The 23,485-nt window shown below is 52.3% G+C and overlaps 1 protein-coding gene across 2 annotated transcripts; it reads right to left on the bottom strand.

Annotated features, from left to right (window-relative positions):
* Positions 1 to 1,727: 1,727 nt before the first annotated feature.
* Positions 1,728 to 23,440, bottom strand: DESI1 (desumoylating isopeptidase 1). Of its 2 annotated transcripts, none has more exons than XM_062202775.1 (6): positions 23,417 to 23,440; positions 9,853 to 9,874; positions 8,982 to 9,051; positions 6,839 to 6,948; positions 5,666 to 5,788; positions 1,728 to 4,100 (listed from the first exon to the last, which is right to left on the bottom strand). In XM_062202775.1, exons 1-6 carry the CDS (start codon positions 23,424 to 23,426, stop codon positions 4,007 to 4,009), a joined length of 429 nt encoding a protein of 142 aa, XP_062058759.1. In that variant the 5' UTR covers positions 23,427 to 23,440; the 3' UTR covers positions 1,728 to 4,006. The 2 variants fall into 2 exon arrangements, with proteins under 2 accessions (XP_062058759.1, XP_062058758.1); XM_062202774.1 differs by lacking the exon at positions 23,417 to 23,440 and adding an exon at positions 23,081 to 23,251.
* Positions 23,441 to 23,485: the final 45 nt, after the last annotated feature.

Raw genomic sequence — 23,485 nt, 5'->3', positions numbered from 1 at the left:
CCAGGCAGCAGCATGCTGTCCCTGGAGTACGGGAGCTCCTGACCCCCTTGTTTCTGCCTGGGGTGTGGCCTTTCGTGGGTGGGCAGCCCCGGCGCAGGGGCAGCCTCTGTGTAGTGCGGTCAACAGTCACACGGACAGCTCCTGGGACTGTCCCTCTGTCCAGGTGACTCTGGGCAGAGCTCTTCTACACAGTCTCTGTTCCTCACCCATTAGATGGGATCAGCCCTGCCACGGGGCTGTTGGGAGGACAGGGCGTGCAGCGGAGGTTAAAGAGGCTCTGTGGACATCAGGTGGGGAGACGCCATGTTGGCTGTTTGGGTTTTTTCCTTTCAGAATGCCTGGAGAGCTTAAGTTGTCTTCCCAGTAAACAAGTCCACTGAATTTAAACAAACCCAGAGATAGTGTTGGTATGAGGGGTGGAGCCTGTTGCTGGGTTGGCTCAGGCTCCCTGGGGACTCTCCCCCAGTCGAAATCAGTGGGGACAGAGATGGCCCTGCCCACCTCCGGTGCCAGGGGCCTGGGGTTGGTGGGGTCTCTGAAAACTTGGATAAGTCACTCTCTTCCCGTCAAGCTGTGGTAGGGGAGGAATCCCACTGGCAGGGACCCTAGAGACCACGTGATCCATTCTACAGATGATGAAACTGGGGTCCTGAGAGGGGAAGGCCTTGATCAAGGTCTCAGAGCAGAAGCTCAGCCCAGGTTGCTCTGAATTCAGGTCCAGAGGTACCTCGTCCCTAACACTCAGTGGTGCCACCTGTGGCAGGCCTGCTTGGGAGCTTGGGCTGGAAGGAGCTGGCAAAGCTTGGACAGACAGGCTGGTGCTGGGTCCTTAGGCACATTAGGCAGTGCGGTGCGGAAAGGGAACCTGGGTGGAGCAAATAGGAGTGGAGGTGGTGAAAACACCCCAAGGGGGAGCCCCGATACAGACTGGGGTGGCCACATAGCACCAGGGTACCCAGTACAAGTCACAGAAGGGTAAGGAGCTTGGCTGTTACCATGGGGACACTTGGGGGGCCACACAGGGGTTGGTGTGTGGGCAGCACACCAGGCTTAGTGAGGAGGGGGGGGTCTAGGGTAACTCAAACTTCGCCAGTGTGTTGGGCCAGGTTGCAGGTCCACAGCGCCACCTGGTGTCCTCTATCTCATTGGGCTTGTGTCCTACCTCTACCTATTCCAGCTTCTTGCTGATGGAAGACAGTGGGAGGCAGTGGTGATGGTCCCTGCCACCCATGTGGGAGGTCTGGATTAAGTTTTTGGTTCCAGGCGTTGGTCCCAAAAGCTGGCACATGTGGTAGTAGCAGGGGGTGCTCAGAGAACTGAGCTACACTTGCTTAATTTGGTCATGGTAGCAAGGTGGGGAGAGATCCCCCCGGCCACAGACCCAGCCTATAGCCAAGCTGGATTAAAATTGAACACTTCCTGGTGAGGTCAGACACCTCTTCAATGGCCAAGGTCCTCCAGGGAAGACTTTAGAATTTGAGATCAGCAGACCAGGCGCTAAGTCTTACTCCACCAGCTACAAGGTAGCCTTGGACAAGCAGCTTTCTCTCTGGGCCCTGTCTCCATCTTTACCAACCAATCCCTGCCGTGCTCACTTCCTAACCACAAGGCTCACAGTCAAGCAGAAGTGGCACGCCCAGACTCAGTGGCAGGCACACCTAGAAACCCGGAGCAGCTTCGTGCTGGAAGTGTCCCCGCCTGGACTCAGCACTACACAAACGCAGCAGGCAGATGTGAGTTTATTGCATTAGAAAAAACATCAAAGGAAACCAGCAAACACCTCCATACTAGACACAGTTATCAGTCTGACTTCGAGGGCATGAACAAATCTCATTTACAAGCTTTATCTCAGGGAAGGGCTGACGGCCTCATCCCCCCTCCTTCCCTGTCCCTTTTAACCAATGGACCTCTATGGAGGTGTCCACTCTGACACAAGTACACGACCCCGTTCCACTCTGCCTGTCCACGCCCATGGGGAGTTAGCTGGTCACAATGAACACGCTCCTGAGGTTCTGGGCGAGACAGCGGAAGGTGAGGACGGGGCAGGCGAGGTCCGAGCCTGAGCCTGGGCTTCCAGTCAGCGACGGTGGGGCCTGCCTTCCTGCAAAGCCCTGGCAGGAGTGCTCATGGCCCCTCCATCTCCCCACAAGCACCAGGGCACAGGCATTGGCACGGATGCTGCTGGGCATGAACGGGGTGACTCCGACTCTCTAGGGGTGTCACTTGGGCTAACTTTTCAGAACAGCGCTGGGCCTGAGGGAGACTGCAGGAAGGAGCCAACTGGCTGCGCCTGGATGTGGGAGAGGAGAAAGCCCAGTACCTGTGGAGACAGGGGAGAGGTCTGGAGCAGGAGCCCGGGGGGCGAGGGGCCGGACGAGGAACGCTGGAAAAGGAAGGAGCTGGTGGGAAGCAGAGTGATGGCCTCGACCAACACCCTGCCCCTCCCAGAGGAAACCCACCTCTGAAACCCACCCTCTGGGGACCCGAGCCTGCTACGAGGACCAACAAACAACGGTCCCTGCCAGTGTTTGCTCCAGTTGATCACTGCCATGCACACTGAATCAGTGACTGCATCTTGAGAAAAACTAAAGATGCTCCAATCTTACAGTTCTAAAGCGTCACTTGACGTCCTGGCTGGACGTGCCCCCAGCGAGGTCCCAGCAACACTAAGGCAGAAGGCACCCCCCTTCCTTTAGCTGAGCCCCTGATGAGGTCAACTGCTATGGCTCATGGCAAAGGTGGCAGGGGACGGGGCCAGAGACGGCAGCAGCTTTCTGGGGTGGAGCAGCACAGCTCAAGTCTGCGAAGCGCAGGAGCCGAGCAGGAGGGCCGTGAGTACGCCGGGGCTGACTCAGGCTGCCTGGGTCCCGTCCCCTCACGTCCTCCTCCAAGTCCGACTGACGGGAGGGAGGCTCACGTGACAGGAGGGAACGCAAGGGTCTCTTCAGCTCAGACTCCCAGCAGCAAGTCCTCGGGAGAACGCCCACTCGTGCTTCCCGAGTCGGAATGACAATGCGATAACAGGTGCTTCGGGACACAGTCAGGACAGGGTCAAGTTTCCAGCGGAAACAGCTCTAAGCTTTCCTGCCACCTGGATTCTGCACCATTAATTCTTTCTACGTCAGAGATATTTTTCTAGAGCCGGGCGCCAGCCCTCTTGGTCCCCAGCTGCAGTCTGCGTGTCAGTCTGGACGGTGGTCACAGGGGCGACAGATGACCTGCACCAGGATTTGCAGCACAAGGCTTGGCTTCCGCCCTGCAGCCCAGACCTTCGCCAGCTGTGCCAGGTCGGCTGTGCTGAGGGAGTGGTCTGAGGGCGGCCAGGCAGGTTTTCCAGAACTGATGGTGCACACTGGCCATCAGTTCGGTGCGAGGAGGAATGGCTTTGTCCTGTTTGCTCTGCTCTGGTCCTTGCTGTCACTCTCCCTCAGTCCTGAGGTACTGGTTGCTCCAGCTCTGGCCCCACAGCTTTGCTGGGGTTGGGGAGGGAAGCGAGCGAGGTCGTAGCTGAGTTCACTTATGCTGGGCTAGTCACCGTGCGCCAAATCCTTTGGTTCACTTAACTCTAGGGGGTAACTGCTCCCGGGGCACAGATGTGGCCGGACTCACCTGGCCCCCACAGGTGCCGGCAAGCTGGGTGCAGCGTGGGTGTTCTCTGGAAAGAACTTCCAGGCGGGGGCTCCCCACATTGTGCCTCTTGCTTGCTACTTAACCAACCCCCCTTCTCCAGTGTGGAGGACGCTTAGGAAACAGCGTCAAAAGTGAACTCACAGACAAGACAGCCTTAATAAATTAGTGTAATACTATTGGAAGGGGTGGCATTTTGTTCTGCTCCTTAGCAGCATTGTCCCATGTGCAGCCTGGTGATCTCCTTCCCTGGGATATTTAAAAAGCCGTCCCCTGGTTGTTAGCTCTGATGTAAAATTATAAAATAGAAATCTGGTAGGGTTTGTTTTGTTTAAAAAGGAAAAGCCCTGGTGAGGCAGGGCGGTCCCAGGCGGTCCTGTTAGCTCTGGCCGTTGGGTCTGCCCACGGTGCTCCCCCCAGGAGGCTGGATCTGGATGGAGTCCAGGAGGGGCCGAAGTGCCTGTCCGAAGGGCCTGCGGGGAGACAGAGCCGTGAGCTGGGCTGACGGGGGGAGGACAGCAGCTGCCACTCCGGGAGTTTCGCATTCGCAACCGCCTCCCATGCCAGCTTTCTCAGAGGGCGTCTTGGAAACACGCGGCCGGCTCTAATCTCAATGCCGAGTCCGCCCCAGCGAGCTCTGCCCTCTCGCGTCTCACACCTCTAGAAGCTGGTCAGCTCTGGTTTGAACAGGCTGGCTACAGGCGGGGCGGGGCTTTCTGTACCTGCATCTTTAACTCTTGTGAACAAGAAGGTACAAGTGACGCTGAAGTGAGGAAGCTGAGGCAAAGGAAAAGGACATGACAAGGATGAGGAAAAGAAGGTGAGCATGGCAGCGCTGATGTTTCCAGGAACCGAGGTCTCCTGGGCACTCCAGGGACTATTCAGGGAAACCGGCAGACGCCGGGTCGCCGGCAGGCACTGTGTCACTTTCTCAAGGGCTCCAGTTTGCTCTTATACTAACTTAACTGGGATGAGCGCTGCCGGCTGTGGAGCCGGAGACTCCGAGGTTGCCCACACAGCTCTCCGGCACTGGCGGAGGTGGAAACTTTATCTTTCAAAATCATCCCCAAGGTCAAAAGGAAGGAAGTGCCCCAGAGTGTAAACAGACAGAACCTTGAGCTATCACCTCTAATTCAGACAAGTCCCCGAATTCCACCCAGCAGCTAGGAACAGCAAGAACATTCCAGCTACTCAGGTGTGCTCAGGGACCCCTAATTGAGATCACTCTGTAGGGCTGTGGGGTTTAACACCCACCAAGGCCAGGAGGGCAGGGCCAGGGCGGGGAGGTTGGGCCTCCTCACCAGCTTCGAGTTCTGTGCTAGTTTTCCTGAGAGGTGCCTCCCCAGGTGTGAAAACATCTCACCTTGCTAGGCCTGCTGAACCTGCTGGGATCCCTGTTGGACAGGACTTTGGGAGAAACCGAGACAGAGTTTGTCTAAGCAAATGGACACGGTACTGGAGTGGGCAGAGGCTGTCTGACAGCAATACGCAGCAAACATGGCTTCTGGAGGCGTGTGCACCCTTCCAGGGGACGCTGCCTGGATGATGGAGACCAAATCGGGGGGAAGCAAATGTCTACCGAGGGCTGACGGCACCACAGGAGGACGCGGTTTCGGAGAGAGTCACAGGGCTCGTGGTGCAGGGGGAGGAAGTGACGGTCCCAGAACAAGCCGCCCTGCCCTCTGCTCTCTTCTACCTAACCCTGCATTTAGTGGGCGTTTCTGGCGGGAGGTATGCTTTGTGCACAATGGGGAAGACAGACGGCAGGACTTTGTACAAACACTGAAGCTGCTCTCAAGTGAGTTTCTAGGTTCTATGGTTGCTCCTTGGCCAGGGCAGAGCTGGTCTAACCCGAGCAGGTGGAGGCAATGCAGGTGTGCATCAGTGGGTGGGGAGACTGGTGGCTGTGATGGACGGCCTGGCCGGGGAGACTTGCCGCAATCAGGGGAGGGCAGGCGTGGGCCAGAGGAGGGCGCTGACTGCGACTGGGGATGTTCAAAGTTGGCTGAGACCGGGGCCGAGACAGAGCTATACTTACGTGGAGAGGACTTCAGAGGGCAGGTCAGTGATGTAAGAAGGGATTTTCCGCCCGGTCAGGAACTGTGCCACTTCGTTGCTGAAGGTGTTACAGTTGTGTTCAAAGAGGTTGTAGGCCTCCCCTCTGGACAGTGAGAGAGGTTCGGAGAAGATATGAGGAAGCCAGCAAGCACCCATGTGGAGTTCCTATGTGGCAGTGAGCACCGCTCAAAGGGAGGTCTGTGACTGCCCCTCTCTCATACACGCCAAAAGGACTGTTTGGTTTGCCACTCTGGGCCATTAAGAAGTGATTAAAAAAAAAAAACTTATTTTATTTATTTAACAAAGAAAGAGAGAGGGAGAGACACAGAGAGAGCTCTTCCATTCACTGATTTACTAACCAAATACCCACGACAGCCAGGGCTGAGCCAGGCTGCAGCCAGGCGCTCAGAACTCCAGCTGGTCTCCCACGTGGGCAGCAGGAGCTGAGGCACTTGAGCCGTGTGGTCTGCTGCCTTCCCGGGCACACTGACGGGGAGCTGTATTGGAACCTGGGTAGCTGAACTCGAACGGGCACTCTGATTCGGGATGGGGGTACCCCAAGTGGCAGCCTAACCTGTTGTGTCACAGTGCTCACCCCTAAGAGTGACTTTTAAGAGAAAGATGAAATGAAGCAGTGGACGCCTGTAGCTTCAGGAGCGCCTCTCTATTCACGGAAGCAGCTCTGGGGGTAGAGTTCAGCCCTTACTGAAATCAACCCAAGCCGCTCCAGAGCAAAGCTGCTCCAGTTTGTATTTCATCGCCACCCCCGTAAGGCCTCTTCTGACGCTCAGGACAAAGCGCGCCGCTTCTGACGCTCAGGACAAAGTACGCCTCTTCTGACGCTCAGGACAAAGCGCGCCTCTTCTGACGCTCAGGACAAAGCGCGCCGCCGATAGAGGCTGAGGCAGCACCTCGGATTCTAACTGAAAGCCAGGGGCAGCCCTTTCCTCTGAAAGGCTCAGCAGCAAGCATGCGTGGTTTTTTTTTTTTTTTTTTTTTTTTTTTTTTTTTTTTTTGTAGCATAACGTCCTTCTCTTCGCATGCATTCAGCAAAAACTGGGCCAGGTCCGTGCTGAGAATTCTGGGGCATCAGACATGGTGGCTGTCCCCCAGGGGAGACAGACACGAGCAACCACCACCCGTCTCCACTCACCGGAACAGAGACTCCCCCAGGGAGGACAGGTACTCCAGAAAGATTTCTTCTGTGACTTCTGTGCTGCCCACATCAACCACAGAGTCTGGGGGCCCAAGCAATGTCCCTCCCTAAAAGAGCCAACCCAAAGAGAGCCATTAAGTCACTATCTCTGCGGAGTTCCCACTGCAGACCACAGGGCCCTGCTCCAGCGTCTTCACCTTTCACTCTCAGGGCACCCTGGGCAGGTGAAGGGTGTCAGTGCTGGTGGCACGGGGGGCCCACTCGCTCAGTGCTGCCAGGTGCACCCCACCCCCACCCCCTTGCCGAGTGCCGGCAGCACGGCTGAGAAGTCAGACTCCTGGGAGGCTGCCTCCCCTGCAGGTCCGACTCTCCCGCGTGCCACTCTTTCAGCTGAAGCGTTCTCTTGTCCCCAGCACACCTGCTCACAAGCACAGAGCAGAACAGCTAGAAGGGGTGCAGACGTGAGAGGCCGTCTCTCAGGGCCCACATTCACAAGGTCCCAGCCAGAGTTCTGTGACACACTTGATGTCCCTGCGTGAAGCACCACACGTGGCCACCATTTCCAGAGTTCAGTGTTTTTTTTAAATCTTTGAGACAAATGTAATGAGACTGGTGGGGCATGGGGGTGAATGGGAGGCCTGGACCCCAGAGGAAGCCCTTGGCCATGGGACTAACAGGCTGTCCGGGGACTAAAGGAGAGGCTGTAGTGAAGTGGGGACTGTCAAAGGGGAAGCAATGGGGGCACTGTGGATGTCACACTGGGGAGAAGAGTGCATCCAGAGAACGGGGTTGATCCCAGTCTCTGAGCACCTCCTAAGTGGCTGACACCACTCTAGGCGTGGGGGGGGGGAGGTGTGGTGAGCAGGGCCAGCAATTATGGCAGTTGGAGAATGATCTCAGAGTTCTAAGAGACTCAGAGATCACTGTTCGACGCCCTATTACTCACTTGTATAACAGACATGTGTTGAGGACGTACTCTGTGCTGTGCCTGTGCTAGGCACTGGGGGTGTGATGTGGACAAAACCGGGAGGTTCTTGCCCTCATGGGGCTTACGATCCCCCAGGAAAGGCTGACAAAAACATCCCATTAGCCAGTGCACAATGAAGCCGCAAGGAAAGGCTTCCCTGGAAAAGCCACCTGTACACACGGCAGGTGACCTTCCCAGTCTGCCAGGGAGGGACTTCTTGCCTGAGCAAGTGAGTCCGACCTACAGTCCAAAGGATGGGGCGGCACACCCAGGTGAGGGGAGGCAGACTGAGGCTGGACTACAGATGTCCACGTCTGAAGTGTGCTCGGGGAACAAGGAGAGGCAAGACGAGAGAGGCGGGCACAGCCTGGGAAGAGGGAGGCCTGGGCTCACAGACCGGCTCCGAGAGGCCTTGGAGGCCAGGCTGAGTGTTCCGGTTTTCACTTGGAGAGCAGAGGAATGCCATGAGCAGGCATTCACTTCGAACGCTCACTCTGTCCCCAAGTGGAGATCTGTCTGAGTGGAGTGAGGAGACCAGGGGGCTGTGGCTGCCACTCAGACTGGACATGTGGATGGCCTGGACTCAGGTGGGAGCTCTGGGGAAATGGGAAGAGACTAGAGAGGGAGACATTTACAAGGGAGAAGTGACTGGCCTTAGAGAGGGATTTGTCATGGGAGGTGGGTCAAGCGGGGCAGCCAGAGAGGAAGAAACTGAATGACTTCCCATTTACAGTATCAGTATGAACACCTGCTTGGCTTTTGCTTGAGCACCTGTGACAACTTTAGGACAGAGAAGAGACACAGAGCTGAGTCCTGGCTCTGGGGCCACCGACTGCCTGTGTGGCTTTGGGCAGCTCACTTGCTGTTTCATCCGTCAGCCCCACGTCAACAGAGCCCACGTGAGCCCAGCACTGGGCAGCCTCGGCTCGAAAGCAGCTTACACATAGCTTCCTGGAGATGCTCGGTGAGACAGGGCGACCACAGGTACCAGAAGCAGAGGGCAACTGGCTGAGGCATCTGGGAAAAGATTTCCTGAGCCCGACTTGAGACACTTATGAGGAGCTGTGCCAAGGGTTCCACACACCCCCAGAGGCCACGGGTGCCCAGCACAGGGAAGTGCCTGGTCTACGGGAAGCCCAGAAACCCCAGGCTGCAGGACGGGGAGACACTCACCGGCGGGCAGCTGGAGATCCCACCACTGCCAAAGAAGAACTCGTCCTTGTGCACAACTATGGAGGTATGCCTGCCACAGAGAGACACATGAGCCAGAACACCAAGCACCACAGGACAGAAAGCTAACGCCACGCTGCAGAGAATCGCTTCTGCCAGAGGATGACTGTGGGCCAGTCAGGAGTTAGACGGAGTCACCCTTTGGTATCTGTGGGCAATTGGTTCTGGGACCAGCCCCCTCCAAGACACTATAGCCACCAATGCCTAAGTTCCTTACACAACATGGTGTAGAGTTTACAGAGAACCCACACACATTCTCCCAGATGCTTTAAGTCACCTCTGGGTTACCTGAACATCTAAGACGATGCAAATGCTAGTTAAAGAGCAGTTGTAGCATATTATTTAGGGAATAATGACAAGAGAAAAAAAAAAGTCTGTAGAGACTCAGAGCAGTCACAATTCCCCCCCCCAAATATTTTCAATTTGCAGTTAGTTAATCTGTGGATTTGGAATTCGTGTGGAGGGAGGGCTGACTGTACCCCAAGCCAGGGTTTCTCCATCCTAGCACTATTACTATTAGCACTTGGGGCTGGATCATTCTTTGTGGTGGGGGCTATCCTGTGCCTTCAAGGATGCTAAGCAACATCCCCACCTCCCCAGACGCCAGCAGCAATCTCCCCCAAGTTGTGGCAACTGAAAGTGTCTCTGGACATGGCCAAGTATCACGGGGGGTGGTGGAGAACCTCTGCGTTAGGGCTTGGAGATTTATGACACAGAGAGCTAGATTTAAGCTGGAAGCCAGCCTGGAACCTGAAATGTGAAAGGTGTGGCTTTATGTCAAACCAGTCCACATAAGGAGTTCCACCCAACTTACCAGATGCCTTCCAGTTGTTTCCCTGTGGAGAAGAGAAGAGATTTAGCCACTTGAGAGCAGAATAAACGGCCCCTCAGCCTGAGCAAATCCAGAATGTCACTCAAACCCAGGGGAACCCGTAATAAGCCTCCTAGGACTTGGAGGTGTTGCCCTAGGTCAGTTGAACAGTGAGCAGAACCTTTATCTGCACACACGGTGAGAACACCACACAATGTGCCTGGTCACCTTAAGCCTGCTCTCCTTCCAACTCTGCTTTCCTGATTTCTGTCCCATTTGCAGTAAGACTATGGGAAAGCAAGGAAAGCTGTGACCCACTGCTTCACCTCAGAAAACAATGCAGCACAAACTTTGCAAATGCCATCCATTTAAACAGCTGATGCACATTCATCCTACACTTCCACGGGCTAACAACATCTCAGGTACGGAAATACAAACAGGAACAGATCTCTGCTCTGCCCTTAACAAGCTCAAAGTTAACTGGAAAGAGACATACAGATGTCAGATGTGAATAATTAACTAAAACAAATGCTAAGCTCTACACTAGTGGTAAGAGTAAGATGCAGTATGTAATAAAGAAAAAAAAAACCCACAACTACCTCAAGGAGCTTCAGTGTAACCAGTGAGTGAGTGTTGCAGGGTGGACACTGCCACCTAGGTACAGGCACACAGCTGTGCAGAGAGCCTGAGAACAGGAGGCAGACTCTGCCCTTAGCCAGACTGACCCGACATTCCACAGAGGCTGATCAGAACCAATCTGGATGCCAGAGCCAAGTGGAAATCCATTTAGGATGAGTGACTTCCGGTGCCGGGCGCTGCCAGGCTCTAAGACGATAAAGGGAGTTGGGTTCTGATCCTTCCAGCTAAGTCTAGATCACACAAAGTCTCCTCTTCCTCTTTACTCTATACACAGCGTTTTAGGCGGAGTTGATGTGCTACAGGACTGCCTTTAGAAAACAGCATTTTGTCCAATGGCAGCAGTAACAACTACGTGAAACTGGACAGAAAAGGGAAACTTACTTTCTCTTGCCTCTTACTTTCAAATAAAGCTTCTTTTATTCACTTTGGGAGGAACACTACACTCACACAAAAAGCAGCAACAGAACTGGATCGGAAGTGGTGCAGCCTGGTCTCCAACTGGTGCCCATAGGGGATGCTTAATATGCTATGCCACAACACTGGCCCCTGTTGCTAGCATTTGGAGAGTGATCCAGTGTGGAGATCCTTGGCTGTCTGACTGTACTTTAAAAAAAAAAAGAAAAGTCAGGGGCCTATGCTGTGGTGCAGTGGTTAAGCCACTGCCTGTAGTGTCTATATCTCAATATGGGTACAGGGTTCAATCCTTGGTTGTTCTACTTCCAATCTGGGTCCCTGCTAATGCACCTGGGAAAGTAGCAGAAGATGGTCCAAGTGCTTGGGGCCCCTGCCACCCATGTAGGAGACCTGGATGAAGCTCCTGGCTTTGATCTAGGCAAAGCTCCAGCCACTATGGCCACCCATTTGGGGAGTGAACCAGCAGATGGAAGATCTCTGTTTCTCCTTCTCTTTCTCTGTAACTTTCAAATAAATAAATCTTTTTTTAAAAAAAGCAAGTTTTGATATAAAAAAAAGTTTGAAGTTCAGGCATTGTTTTCTCATAATACATGTTTCCAAAAAGTTCTTGAAGACCCCTTGTTTTCAAGGCACTATTCTTGATACCAGGGATATATATTAATAAATAAGAAGATAAGAAAAAAAATCTTCATGACACCAGATAGAGGGGGGGAGGATAATAAATCAGAACATGCCAGCAATAGGAATGATACAAAAAAATCAAAAGTAGGGAGACTGGAAGTCTCAGGGGCGGTCACAGCGAACCTCTTTGAGAAGGTGACATGTTAATTTTTTTTTTTTTTTTTTTTTTGAGAGGTAGAGAGACAGGCAGGTAGAGACAAATACAAACACACACACACACACATTAACACAGCGTTCCCATTTGCTGGTTCATTTCCCAGATGCCTGCAATAGTCAAGGCCGGGCTGGGCCAAAGACAGGAGCTGGGAACTCAATCCAGGTCTCCCATGTGGGTGGCAGGAACCCAGTTACTTGAGTCATCACCATTGTCTCCCAGGGCCTGCATTAACAGGAAGCTGGCTCCAGGAACCAGAGCTGATATTGGATCCATGTACTCCAGTGTGGGTGGGGGGCATCTTAACCACTAGGCCAAATGCCCCTCCTGAAAGTGACATTTCAGCAAAAACTCGGGTGGGGTAAGGGAGAGCCATACCCTGGCCGGGTCCGCTAGGTGCATCTGAGGACCGGAAGGAGATCAGTGCGGCTAGAATGAGGGCGTGAGGAAAACAACAGCAGGAAACGAGCAGAGGCATTAGACGGCCAGATCACACAGAACCTTGCAGAGGCTCAGCACCGAGCCTGGGCTGCCCAGCACAGAGGCCACTGACCACAGGTGGTTATTCAAATAAACAGCACAGATTCAGTCCTTTGATTGCACCAATCTCATTCCACACATGGCTAGTGGTTACTGATTGGACAGTGCAGGACTGGACCATTTTTGCACTGCAAAAAGTCCTGTTGGACAGCACTGTCTAAACCTGAGTTTCCTATTCTGTAAGAACAGACATTAACAGTTTCTGCCTTATAACATTTCCAACACTAAAAGAAATGACATGTGAAACAGGTCTAGCACAGTGCCTGGCACATAAAACATGCCCAATAAAGGCTAATTCTTATTTTTTCTAGGCTTTATAGTTGGAAAATTTTATAGCTGCTCTCATATTGTTGGCCTATTGAAATGACGCCTGCATGTGTCTTTCTCCCCAGTGAAATACAGTTGCCTCAGACAAGAACAGCTGTGTATGTATCTTCCTAACTGTGGCACCTGACAAAGTACCCAGACCTGAGAAGCAACATGAACATCTGTTGAGATGTGCTATTTTGTTTTGTTACTGCTGTTGGTTGACACATAGTGCTAAGGAGGCTAAGGCGGCCCTGGCTTGTTATTCAAATGACTCTGCAACCCTGACATACTGCATTCCAGGTCTGCTGCTGCCCTCCCAGCTGCCCAAGCTTGGTGACCCAGAACAGCCCGGCAGGTGCAGATGCAGCAGCTCAAATCCAGCCCTACTGAAATGATGGATTTTTGGAAGGGGTGTCCAAGATCACCCTGTCAGTTACTATTTAAAAAAAACATTTAGGAGTCGGTGGTGTGGCATAGCGGGTTAACTGCCACCTACAGTGCCAGCATCCTTTATGGGTGCTGGATCCAGTCCTGGCTGCTCCACTTTCTTTTTTTTTTTTTTTTTTTGACAGGCAGAGTGGACAGTGAGAGAGAGAGAGAGAGAGAGAGAAAGGTCTTCCTTTTGCCATTGGTTCACCCTCCAATGGCCGCCGCGGTAGGCGCGCTGCTGCCGGTGCACCGCGCTGATCCGATGGCAGGAGCCAGGTGCTTCTCCTGGTCTCCCATGGGGTGCAGGGCCCAAGAACTTGGGCCATCCTCCACTGCACTCCCTGGCCACAGCAGAGAGCTGGCCTGGAAGAGGGGCAACCGGGACAGGATCGGTGCCCCGACCGGGACTAGAACCCGGTGTACCGGCGGAGGATTAGCCTGTTGAGCCACAGCGCCGGCCATGGCTGCTCCACTTTCAATCCAGCTCCCCGCTAATGCACCTGGGAAAGCAGTGGAGCATGGCCCAAGTGCTTGGGCCTCTGCACCCACGTGGGAGACCTGGAAGAAGTTCCTGGCTCCTGGCTTAGGCCTGGCCCAGACCCGGCCATAGCAGCCATTTGGAGAGTGAACCAGAGGATGAAAGACCTCTCTCTCCCTCTCTCTCTGTAACTCTGCCTTTCTAATAAATAATATAAATCTTTTTTTTTTTTTGACAGGCAGAGTGGACAGTGAGAGAGAGAGAGAGACAGAGAGAAAGGTCTTCCTTCGCCGTTGGTTCACCTCCTAATGGCTGCTGTGGCTGGTGCGCTTTGGCCGGCACACTGTGCTGATCCAAAGCCAGGAGCCAGGTGCTTCCTCCTGGTCTCCCATGGGGTGCAGGGCCCAAGCACTTGGGCCATCCTCCACTACACTCCTGGGCCACAGCAGAGAGCTGGACTGGAAGAGGAGTGACCGGGACTAGAACCTGGTGTGCCGGCGCCGCAGGTGGAGGATTAGCCTATTGAGCCACGGCGCCGCAAATAGAAATCTTTTTTAAAAAAATTGTTATTTATTTGAAAGGTGAGGGTAAGGGGAGAGATCTTCCATCCACTGGTTCACTCCCCAAACATCTGCGGTAGCCAGGCCTGGGTTGGGCAGAAGCCAGGAGCCAGAACTCCACCCAGGTCTCCCAGGTGGGTGGCAGGGGCTCAAGCACTAGGGTCACCTTCTGCTGCCTTCCAAGCACATCAGCAGGAGGCTGGATTGGAAGTGCAGCAGCCAGGACGTGGGCTGGCATTCCAAAATGGGAGGCCACATCACAAGCAGCAGCTTAACACACTGTGCCCCAGCAGCCCCGTCAGTGAGTCCACACCTGAAAAACAACTCAGGAGCTGCAGAGTAGAAACCTTACTTTCTTCTCCTTTATCTTCCCTGTATTTTCCACTAACTGCCTGTAAGGCAGACACCACACCTCCTCCCTACCCAACTGATCGAGGTACGCTTAGTATCTCCTCCCTCCGCTGGTGGTGACAGGGATTATGGAACAAAGATTCCTCACTGCTTCGTTCTTCCTTTTTTTCAGTCATCTAACAAACTTCTTAGTTATCCTTATTTCCACAACATTTTTAAGTGGTAGGGGAGGGCAAGTATTCATTAACATCACTTTACAAACAGGCAGGTAAGGATGGCATGGTTTGGTTTGTCTATTTAGAAACAAAAAAGTGGCCAGCGCTGTGGCTCAACAGGCTAATCCTCCGCCGGTACACCGGGTTCTAGTCCCGGTCGGGGCGCTAGATTCTGTCCCGGTTGCCCCTCTTCCAGGCCAGCTCTCTGCTGTGGCCAGGGAGTGCAGTGGAGGATGGCCCAAGTTCTTGGGCCCTGCACCCGCATGGGAGACCAGGAGAAGCACCTGGCTCCTGGCTTCAGATCAGCGCGGTGCACTGGCCGCAGCACGCCGGCCGCGGCGGCCATTGGAGGGTGAACCAACAGCAAAGGAAGACCTTTCTCTCTGTCTCTCTCACTGTCCACTCTACCTGTCAAAAAAAAAAAAAAAAAAAGAAAAAAAGAAAAGAAACAAAAAAGCATGACATGATGATGAGTTTGTTAGAGAAGCTTAGGTAAAAATGTAATGTTTGCAGCTCTAGTCCATACTTGAGAGGGCCATGACCTTGATAGGATGACAGATATCAGAAAGTGGCAACGAATCTTTAAACTTTTTTGGGGGGTAAGTTTTTAGCCTAGTAGCTAAGATGCCAGCAACGATACTTGTGTCTCATATCTGCTCTAACTCTTGACTCCAGCTCCTGCTGCTGCAGACCCTGGGAGGCAACACTGATGGCTCAAGAGATTGGGTTCCTGTCATCCACACGGGAGACCTGGATTGCGTTCCTGGCTCCTGAACCCAGCCTTGGCTGTTGCGGGCATCTGGGGACTGAACTAGAAGATGGGCACTCTCTCTCTCTCTCAAATTAATAAACTGAACTTTTTTTTGGCCATATCAGGGTGGGAGCAGGTGAGGGAGCCTGAGTTTGCAAGGTCATTTTGGGACATGAATCAGGTTCCATGGATATCAGCACACTACAGAAGCAGATTAATTTCCCAGTGGGATTTCCACAGCAAGCTGAGTGCTGGTCAGATGGCTGCATGCCTCCAAGTCTGCTGACACATTCACTTTGAGGCCGCTGAAGTGTGAACATGGGACTCAAAGGGAAGACATGGACATCAGGCCTGTTTTTCATCAGGAATTACAGAGTAGGGTGAGGCCTGAGTTCATCAGTCCTCCACTGATTGAAACAACAGTGAGGATAGTAAAGCCGAGAAAGCCCCACATCCACCTCTCCTTGGCTTAGAAGGATGGTGCCTGTACATAGACACATATGTGCTGGTTATAGGATGCATTGAGATCAGCGCCTGCTATGCTGCTGATGCTACATAATGTCTACCAATAAGCACAAAGTGGATGACGGGGATGGGGGTCCACAGCCAGGGACCTAGGTGCAGGTGGCACTTTGCCTCAGACGGCAGAGAAACAAAACGCTAGCTTATTAGGAGAAATCTAATGCAATTCCAGCTCACCTCACATATTCCTACCCCCATAATAAAATAGTCTTCCTTTTTATTTGAGAGGCAGAAAGAGAGAGAGGAGGAGAGGGAGAAGGGGAGATGAGAGAAAGGGAGAGGGGGAGAGAGTGATCCCATTCTCATTGACTGGTTCACTCCCCAGATGCCTGCAACAACCCTCGACTAGACAAAAACTGAGCTGGAACTCAACCCAGATCTTTCATGTGGGTGGCAGGAGCCCAGGCCCTCGAACAATAACTGGTGCCTCTCAGGATCAGCATTAGCAGGAAGCGGGAGTCAGGAGTAGAGGCCTGATACAGGATGTGGGGGTCCCAATCAGCATTTCAACCACGAGGTCAAATGCCGTCCCTTTAACTGGCAGTTTACCTGCAATATGAGAGGTTTAGTGTTAACTTGAAAAATCAACTTATTCTCCGGGGTCACAGATAAACCTTGACTCTAGGTAGGAAAATGTCAAAGGAATACGTGTATAACATAAATGGACCTCTGTAGCCAATACTGCATTATTCAGGAGGGCTTGCCCCACTTTTGGGCACAGAGACATAAACACAAGGTCCAAATACAATACATTATTGAAAACTGACAGGTACATCACTACTTAACAAGATTGATTAAAATCAACAGTCTACTACTGGGGTTTCTGGGAAGGATTCTTCCCAGCATAAAATAACCGACTTGCAAGTTCTCTTCCTCATTTCTGAGAGGCTCCCTTCTTAATTGCTGCTTGTTTATAACAGGCCTTGTGGCAAGGCTTTGGGGTAAGTTTGAAACACCCCATCATCCATCCAGCTAATGATGACTGAATGCCAATCACCACACTGGACTGTGAGACTATGACACCTCCATGGAGCTCCCAGTCCAGTGAGGGGTTGGGGGCTGGGGGGCTTATGGACACAGATGAGAAAACCAACAATTAAAAAGCAGATTGGTGAATGATATTAAGCAAGTACATTTTGTTATTAGCACATATAGGGACATGAACAAGATCGGGGAGTGGAGGTCAGGGAAAGTCTTAGTTATAGCTGAGACCTCAAGGGAGAGCAGTGGTTTGCCGGGCCAAGACGTGGAGAGACAGCACCCAGGCAGGCGGCATGGCCTGTGAAGTCCAGTGAACTGAAAGCGGTCCTTTCTGTTAGGGTGCCCAGCAGCCCTTCTCGCTCCTGCGAGACGTGAAGCCCTCCTGGGACAACTGGGTAAACGGTCACTGCAGTCCCTTCCCCGGGGCTGAACTATCTTGTTGAACCCATGATGGCCGGCGCCGTGGCTTAACAGGCTAATCCTCCGCCTTGCGGCGCCGGCACACCAGGTTCTAGTCCCGGTTGGAGCGCTGGATTCTATCTCGGTTGCCCCTCTTCCAGGCCAGCTCTCTGCTGTGGCCTGGGAAGGCAGTGGAGGATGGCCCAAGTGCTTGGGCCCTGCACCCCATGGGAGACCAGAAGAAGCACCTGGCTCCTGGCTTCGGATCAGCGAGATGCGCCGGCTGCAGCAGCCATTGGAGGGTGAACCAATGGCAAAAAGGAAGACCTTTCTGTCTGTCTCTCTCTCTCACTATCCACTCTGCCTGTCCAAAAAAAATAAAAATAAAAATAAAAAAACCATGAAGAAAGACTGGGGTGAGGTGTGGTCAGCATGAGGTGAGACAGGTGAGGCAGGGGGCGACAGCAAGGCCAGGACCACACAGGGCCTTGTGAGCCATAATTGCAGGATTACTAAATTCACTCATGAGGAATATCAAACAGTTCACGCAATCTAAAACAAAGCACAATAGTTGGCATTAAAACATTAAAAACAAACTTCCTCAGATTTGAATAAATTCTACTTAACTTTCAAGTGTTAGTTCAAGTCCCAATCTCTCCTCTAATCAATACTTACTGAACACCTGCCCTGGTCAGAGCTCCTGCCCTCTGGGAGCCCAATGCTCATGCTGAAGCCTCCACTCATCCAGTCTAGCATGGCCGCTTTTATTCCAAAGCCTGAAATAGCTGCTACCCCACCTACTTATTTGGGCATCTAATTATAATCTCTTTTATATTGATATCAAATATTGTATGCATAATATGTTATTTTTAGGGAAATAAACTATTATACTATAGAATAAAGGAATTGAGTATAGAGTAAAAATCCCACGTTATTCATTGGATTGTTTTCTGCCAAGAAATACCTATATTGTGTATCTCCAAGTCTTTAACTTTTAGAACAATTTTGAGATAGGCTTGTAAATAAAAATGTGAAGTCTGTTTCATAAAACTTCAGATAAGAAAATAGCAGATATGAAGCACCTCTTGCACACGCACACGAAACCCACACCTCTGCATTTACCTCTATGGCACAAAAAGAGGTCAAGAAATTTAAAGAGCAGTCGAAATTATTAGGGGGAGGAACTGAAGGACAATTATAATAACTAATTACCTGAGACAAACAGTGACTATGGGGAAAAAAAGTGCAATCAGGTTGTCTGCCCAATTAGAATGCTCAGGATAATTATGGGGCCATTTTCATTGCCAGTTGAGAACTGTGGAAGAGGAAAACCTTCACGGGAGGCTGCTGCAGGAGACGGAAAACAGGACAAGGTAAAGCTGTGGAGTCCGCATGGTTCTGAGGGGAAGGCGAGACCCGCTGGGCTTTATCTAGTGCAACCGCGGCTGTACCAGAACAGGACGAGGTCTCGGCCACAGGCAGCTGCCATTACAGATGCCTGGCAGGATGCTGCTGACCAGGTCACAGAACTACATTTCCTGAATCTAATTCAGGAAGATGAGGGGTCAGAGGGACTGTCATAAATCTCGAATATTGTGAATGGGACTCACATACTGAGCCCAGATTCCTTTCTTCATCCAAACTTGAAACACCTGGCTAAGAATACCTTTGCAGACTTGAACTAGGCCCCTACTTTATACCGGTCACTTAAGAACGCATCACATGGTACACGGGTTGAAGCACAGAGAACATGAACTCTGGAAGTCAGACTGCTTGTACTCATAACCCAGCTCTATCACCAACCAGCTGTGGGACTTGGGTCAAACTTCTTAACTCTTGGGGCCGGCGCTGTGGCGTAGTGGGAAAAGCCGCCGCCTGCAGTGCCAGCATCCCATATGGGTGCCGGCTCGAGACCCGGCTGTTCCACTTCCCATCCAGCTCTCTGCTGTGTTCTGGGAAAGCAGCACAAGATGGCCCAAGTCCTTGGGCCCCTGCACCCGCATGGGAGACCTGGAAGAAGCTCCTGGCTCCGGATTGGCGCAGCTCCTGCTGTTGCAACCATCTGGGGAGTGAACCATCAGATGGAAGACCTCTCTCTCTCTCTCTCTCTGCCTCTCCTCTCTTTGTAACTCTGACTTGCAAATAAATAAATAAATCTTAAAAAACAAACAAACATTTATTTATTTGAAAGGCAGAGTGACACAAAGAGAACCATCTGCTAGCTCACTCCCGAAATGGCTGCAACAGTCAGGGTGAGGCCAGGATAGAGCCAGGAGACAAGAACTCCATCCAGGTCTCCCACATGAGTGGCAGGGGCCCAAGCACTACAGTCATCTTCCATTACCTTCCCAGGCACATTAACAGGAAGCTGGACCACAGGCAGAGCAACCAGGACTCAAAACTGGCACTCTGATAGGGGATGCCGGCACCACAAGCAGAGGCTTCGCCTGCTGCACCACAAGGCTAGCTCCAGGATCTGAGTGGTAGTGAGGATTACAGAGCGTGCAAAGACAGGAAATGAGGGTCTGGCACATGGTGAGCTCTCAGTGACTGTTGGCTATTAATATACTTCTAGAACTCATTACAACCAGGAAACAAATTGATTCTTAAAGATTCAAATATATTTAGGAATGGGAAATCAATAAATGAGATCTAATACAATGGGGACATACTCAACCTTAAGGTTAATAGCATCTAAATAACGGGCAATGCTCACTTTCTGTAAGTTGTCAACCCTAGAAAGTTATGACCATCAGCTTTGGCAACACTTTTATTTTGAAAGTCAGAGTTATAGAGAGAGCCAGAGAGAGAGGGGGGTCTTCTATTTGCTGGCTCACTTCCCAGATGGCTGAAACAATTAGGGCTGGGCCAGCCAAAGCCAGAAGCTTCATCAGTGTCTCTCACTTGGGTGGCAGGTGCCATTCGCAGGGAGCTGGATCGAAGTGGAGCAGCTGGGACGTGAACCGGTGTCCATATGGATGCCAGCATTGTAGGCAGTAGTTTTATCTGCTCCAGCACAATGCTGGCCTGTTTGCCAACCCTTTCTGCATTACTATTGACTCCAGCTGTTGCAGCCATTTGGGGAGCGAACCAGCAGATAGAAGATCTTACTGTCTCTCTTTCTCTGTAACTCAGTCTTTCAAATAAATAAATCTTTTTGTTTTTTAAAGGTATGTAAGCAATATGGGAAAAAGAGATAGAAAAGAATTAGAGTCAGAGGGAAGGTGATGTCCCCAGACTTGCCACTGGTATCTTATATGCCACACGGGTGAGGTTCTCATGTTTAGCGGAAGTCTTCCAGGACCTCAAATCTACTTAAAAATGTGGGGACTGGGCCCAGCGCTGTGGTGCTGCAGGTTGAAGACCTGGCCTAAAACGCCAGCATCCCATATGGGCGCTGGTTCTAGTCCTGGCTGCTCCATTTCTGATCCAGCTCTCTGCTGTGGCCTGGGAAAGCAGCAGAGAATGGCCCAGGTCCTTGGGCCCCTGCACCCGCGTGGGAGGCCTGGAAGAAGCTCCTGGCTCCTGGCTTCGGATCAGCTTAGCTTCGGCCACTGTGGCCATCTGGGGAGCAAACTGGTGGATGGAAAACCTCTCTCTCTCTGTCTCTACCTCTCTCACTCTTTCAAATAAATAAAATAAATCTTTAAAAAACAAGTGTAGGGGCTGGGGAGGATGCAGGTCTGTTACCGCACCTTCAGTTGAGGCATTGTCCCCTCCACCTGCTCTACGCCACAAAGACCTTCTTTCAGTTCTAGTACCGGCCCAGGTCCCTCCAGCCCGAGGGCCTTGGCAGGTTGATTTCTCTTCTACCTGAACAACCTAACTCCCTCACCACCCTTCTGTGGCTGCTTCTTCCTCATCTTAAATCCCCAGCTTAAACAGAACCGCCCTGATACCCTTATCTAAAGTAGGTCTGCCTCAGCACTGGGTTTGCTCCCTGCACAGCATGGCGCACATCTCTAACTATTTCATTTGCTCTTCCACCAGACAGGTCCTTGACAGCAGAGAACATCTGTGTTCATCATATCACCTCCAGTTAAGCTCCGCACATAGTAGGCTATAATGTGAGATAATATAATATCGCACAATAAATGTCTGTTGAGTGAGTGAAACAATGCTGCCTAAGGTCCTTTTGGCTAAAAACAATAATTATTGAATAAAAGAACAAAAAAGGGGGAGGCTTTCCCTTTCTGTGTCTAGGAAAACATTTAAGTGCCACATCACTATGGTCAAATTAAACAAATGGCTCCATATCAGGAAACGCAGTTAGAATCTGAGTGACTACTCTACTAAGGACTACAGCACCTTACTCAGTGACTTTGTAACTTTTACTTTCAGATTTGCCTTACTCATTTTAACAATGGGTGATCCCTTCCTGGCCCTTGGTGGGTGTGTTAAATCCCACAAACTTCCATCCAAGAATGGGTAGGCTATATTAGTAACTATCTGATTAAAAATACAGATTTTTAGATCAAAATTCCAGGAGATTCCAAGTTAGAACTTGTGAAATAAACAAGACTCTCGGATATTTAATACTTCCTTTTTTTTTTTTTTTTAAACAGTGAGCAAGCAAGATTATTCAAGTCAGAAACCCCCTGCCACAGCATCAGGAGGGGGGCTCCAAGAGAGGAAGACCCCTACTTTCCTCATTTTGGAAAGCTCATACGTATATGCAGTACACAATTCAAAAGGTAAGAAAATGTTTACAGAGAAATGTCCCTTCCACTCCTGCCCCCACATCTGGTTCCCCTTTTCATAAATTCCCACTGCTATCAATTTTGCGAATGCTTCCAGGTAATCATTTGCCTAGGCAAGCACATATACGTCCCCCGGCGTATAGCGCGCTTGTGTGTTTGAAGAACTGTTCTATGCTGGCTTGCTTCTTTTTTCAACCTGCCATGTCCTCGGATAACTTATTCTGCAATCCCATGGAACCATATATGTTGGAAATGAAGACACCTGTCTGTATTTTCAACAAGCACCCTGGGTGGTTCTGCGATGACACCAAATACAGAAACCACTCCGCCCAGGGTTCAGAGATTAAGTTCAGCTATGACATATTAGAAACCCAAAGAAATCGAAGCGATGTCTTCAAAAATTAGCTCGCTTGACGCTCGGCCCTCTGCCTTACCATGAACTAAAATCGTCCTCCAGAAGCTACTCAAATGGATGTTACCAAGAAGATTCCATTTTCAATTTCTGGACGCCTTTCCTGCCCATGCCTACCCCAACCTGACAAGCCCTGCGTTACACAAGGCATTCTGGGATCTGGGTTGACCTGAGGTTCGAGCTACACCGCGTACGACCCAGATACTTCCCTCACTGACCCTTACCGACCCAAAAGTATCCAGTCTCCCCCAGAACTGCCTTCTGACCCTGGAAAGGCCGGGAGCGGTCAGCGTGGTCAGACCGAACTTGGGGGATCCTGGGGTTCGCGCACGACCGGACGTGACCTCCACCGGGGGTCGCCGCTCCGGCTCCCCCCCACCCGGGGGCCACCCCAGATTCTCCGCAGTGTCCCTTTCCCCGCGTCCCCCACAGCTCGCCAAGGAAGGGCGGCGTGGGGGCTGCTCCCAGCGCCCGCTCACCCCACTCCGGGTCGGAGGGGCCGGCCTGACGCCTCTGTCACTTCCTTGGGTTCAGAAGTGAAGGTGGGAAAGCGGGGCGCGGGGCTCGGGGGTGCCTACGCCCCAGACCCCTCCCCTCCCCACGGGGCCTCTTCTTCCGGCCCCCGGAGCCCCCCGCCCCAAATCCTGACGGCTCCACTCCCTCCCGCCTCCCGCCCATCGGACCCCAGCCCCTCACCCAGCATGATGGGGCTGAGTCGCCGGGCCAGGCCCTTGGACAGGTCGTACACGTAGAGCTTCACCGGATAGAGGTTCGGCGGCTCCATCGGGACCCGTGGCGGCGGCCACGACGGCCCTCGGGCACCCGGCGGCGGCTTGGACCTTCCCGTACCCGGCCCGGGCGGGCAGAGGACGGAGCGGGGCGACCGAGCCCGGGGCCCGGCCTGAGCGGCGGGGGAGAGGCCGCCCTGCGTTGCTCGCGCCCCCGCACCCGCTACCGGCAACGACTACTGTGAGGTGACAGAGAGGGGACGGGAAGGGTCCGCACGGAGGAGGGGCGGGGGCGGGGACGCACCTTCGCGCATGTGCACATCGTCCTGACGGGCGGCGGGGGCGGGGCTTGGGCGAGGGGCGGGGCTCTCGG

This window comes from Lepus europaeus, chromosome 10, assembly GCF_033115175.1.
Source record: "Lepus europaeus isolate LE1 chromosome 10, mLepTim1.pri, whole genome shotgun sequence".
Taxonomy (NCBI): Eukaryota; Metazoa; Chordata; class Mammalia; order Lagomorpha; family Leporidae; genus Lepus; species Lepus europaeus.
The sequence above is the reverse complement of the archived record's forward strand: the minus strand, read 5'-3'. Positions and strand labels throughout refer to the sequence as shown.

What these genes read in the sequence shown, in the direction of transcription:
- DESI1 (XM_062202774.1), bottom strand. Translation starts at nt 23,168, where the DNA reads ATGGAGCCGCCGAACCTCTATCCGGTGAAGCTCTACGTGTACGACCTG. An exon ending in ACTCAGCCCCATCATGCTGG is followed by an intron (nt 9,875 to 23,080) that starts GTGAGGGGCTGG and finishes TCTTCTCCACAG; the next exon opens with GGAAACAACTGGAAGGCATC. An exon ending in CCCTCTGAAGTCCTCTCCAC is followed by an intron (nt 4,101 to 5,665) that starts GTAAGTATAGCT and finishes GTCTCCCCGCAG; the next exon opens with GCCCTTCGGACAGGCACTTC.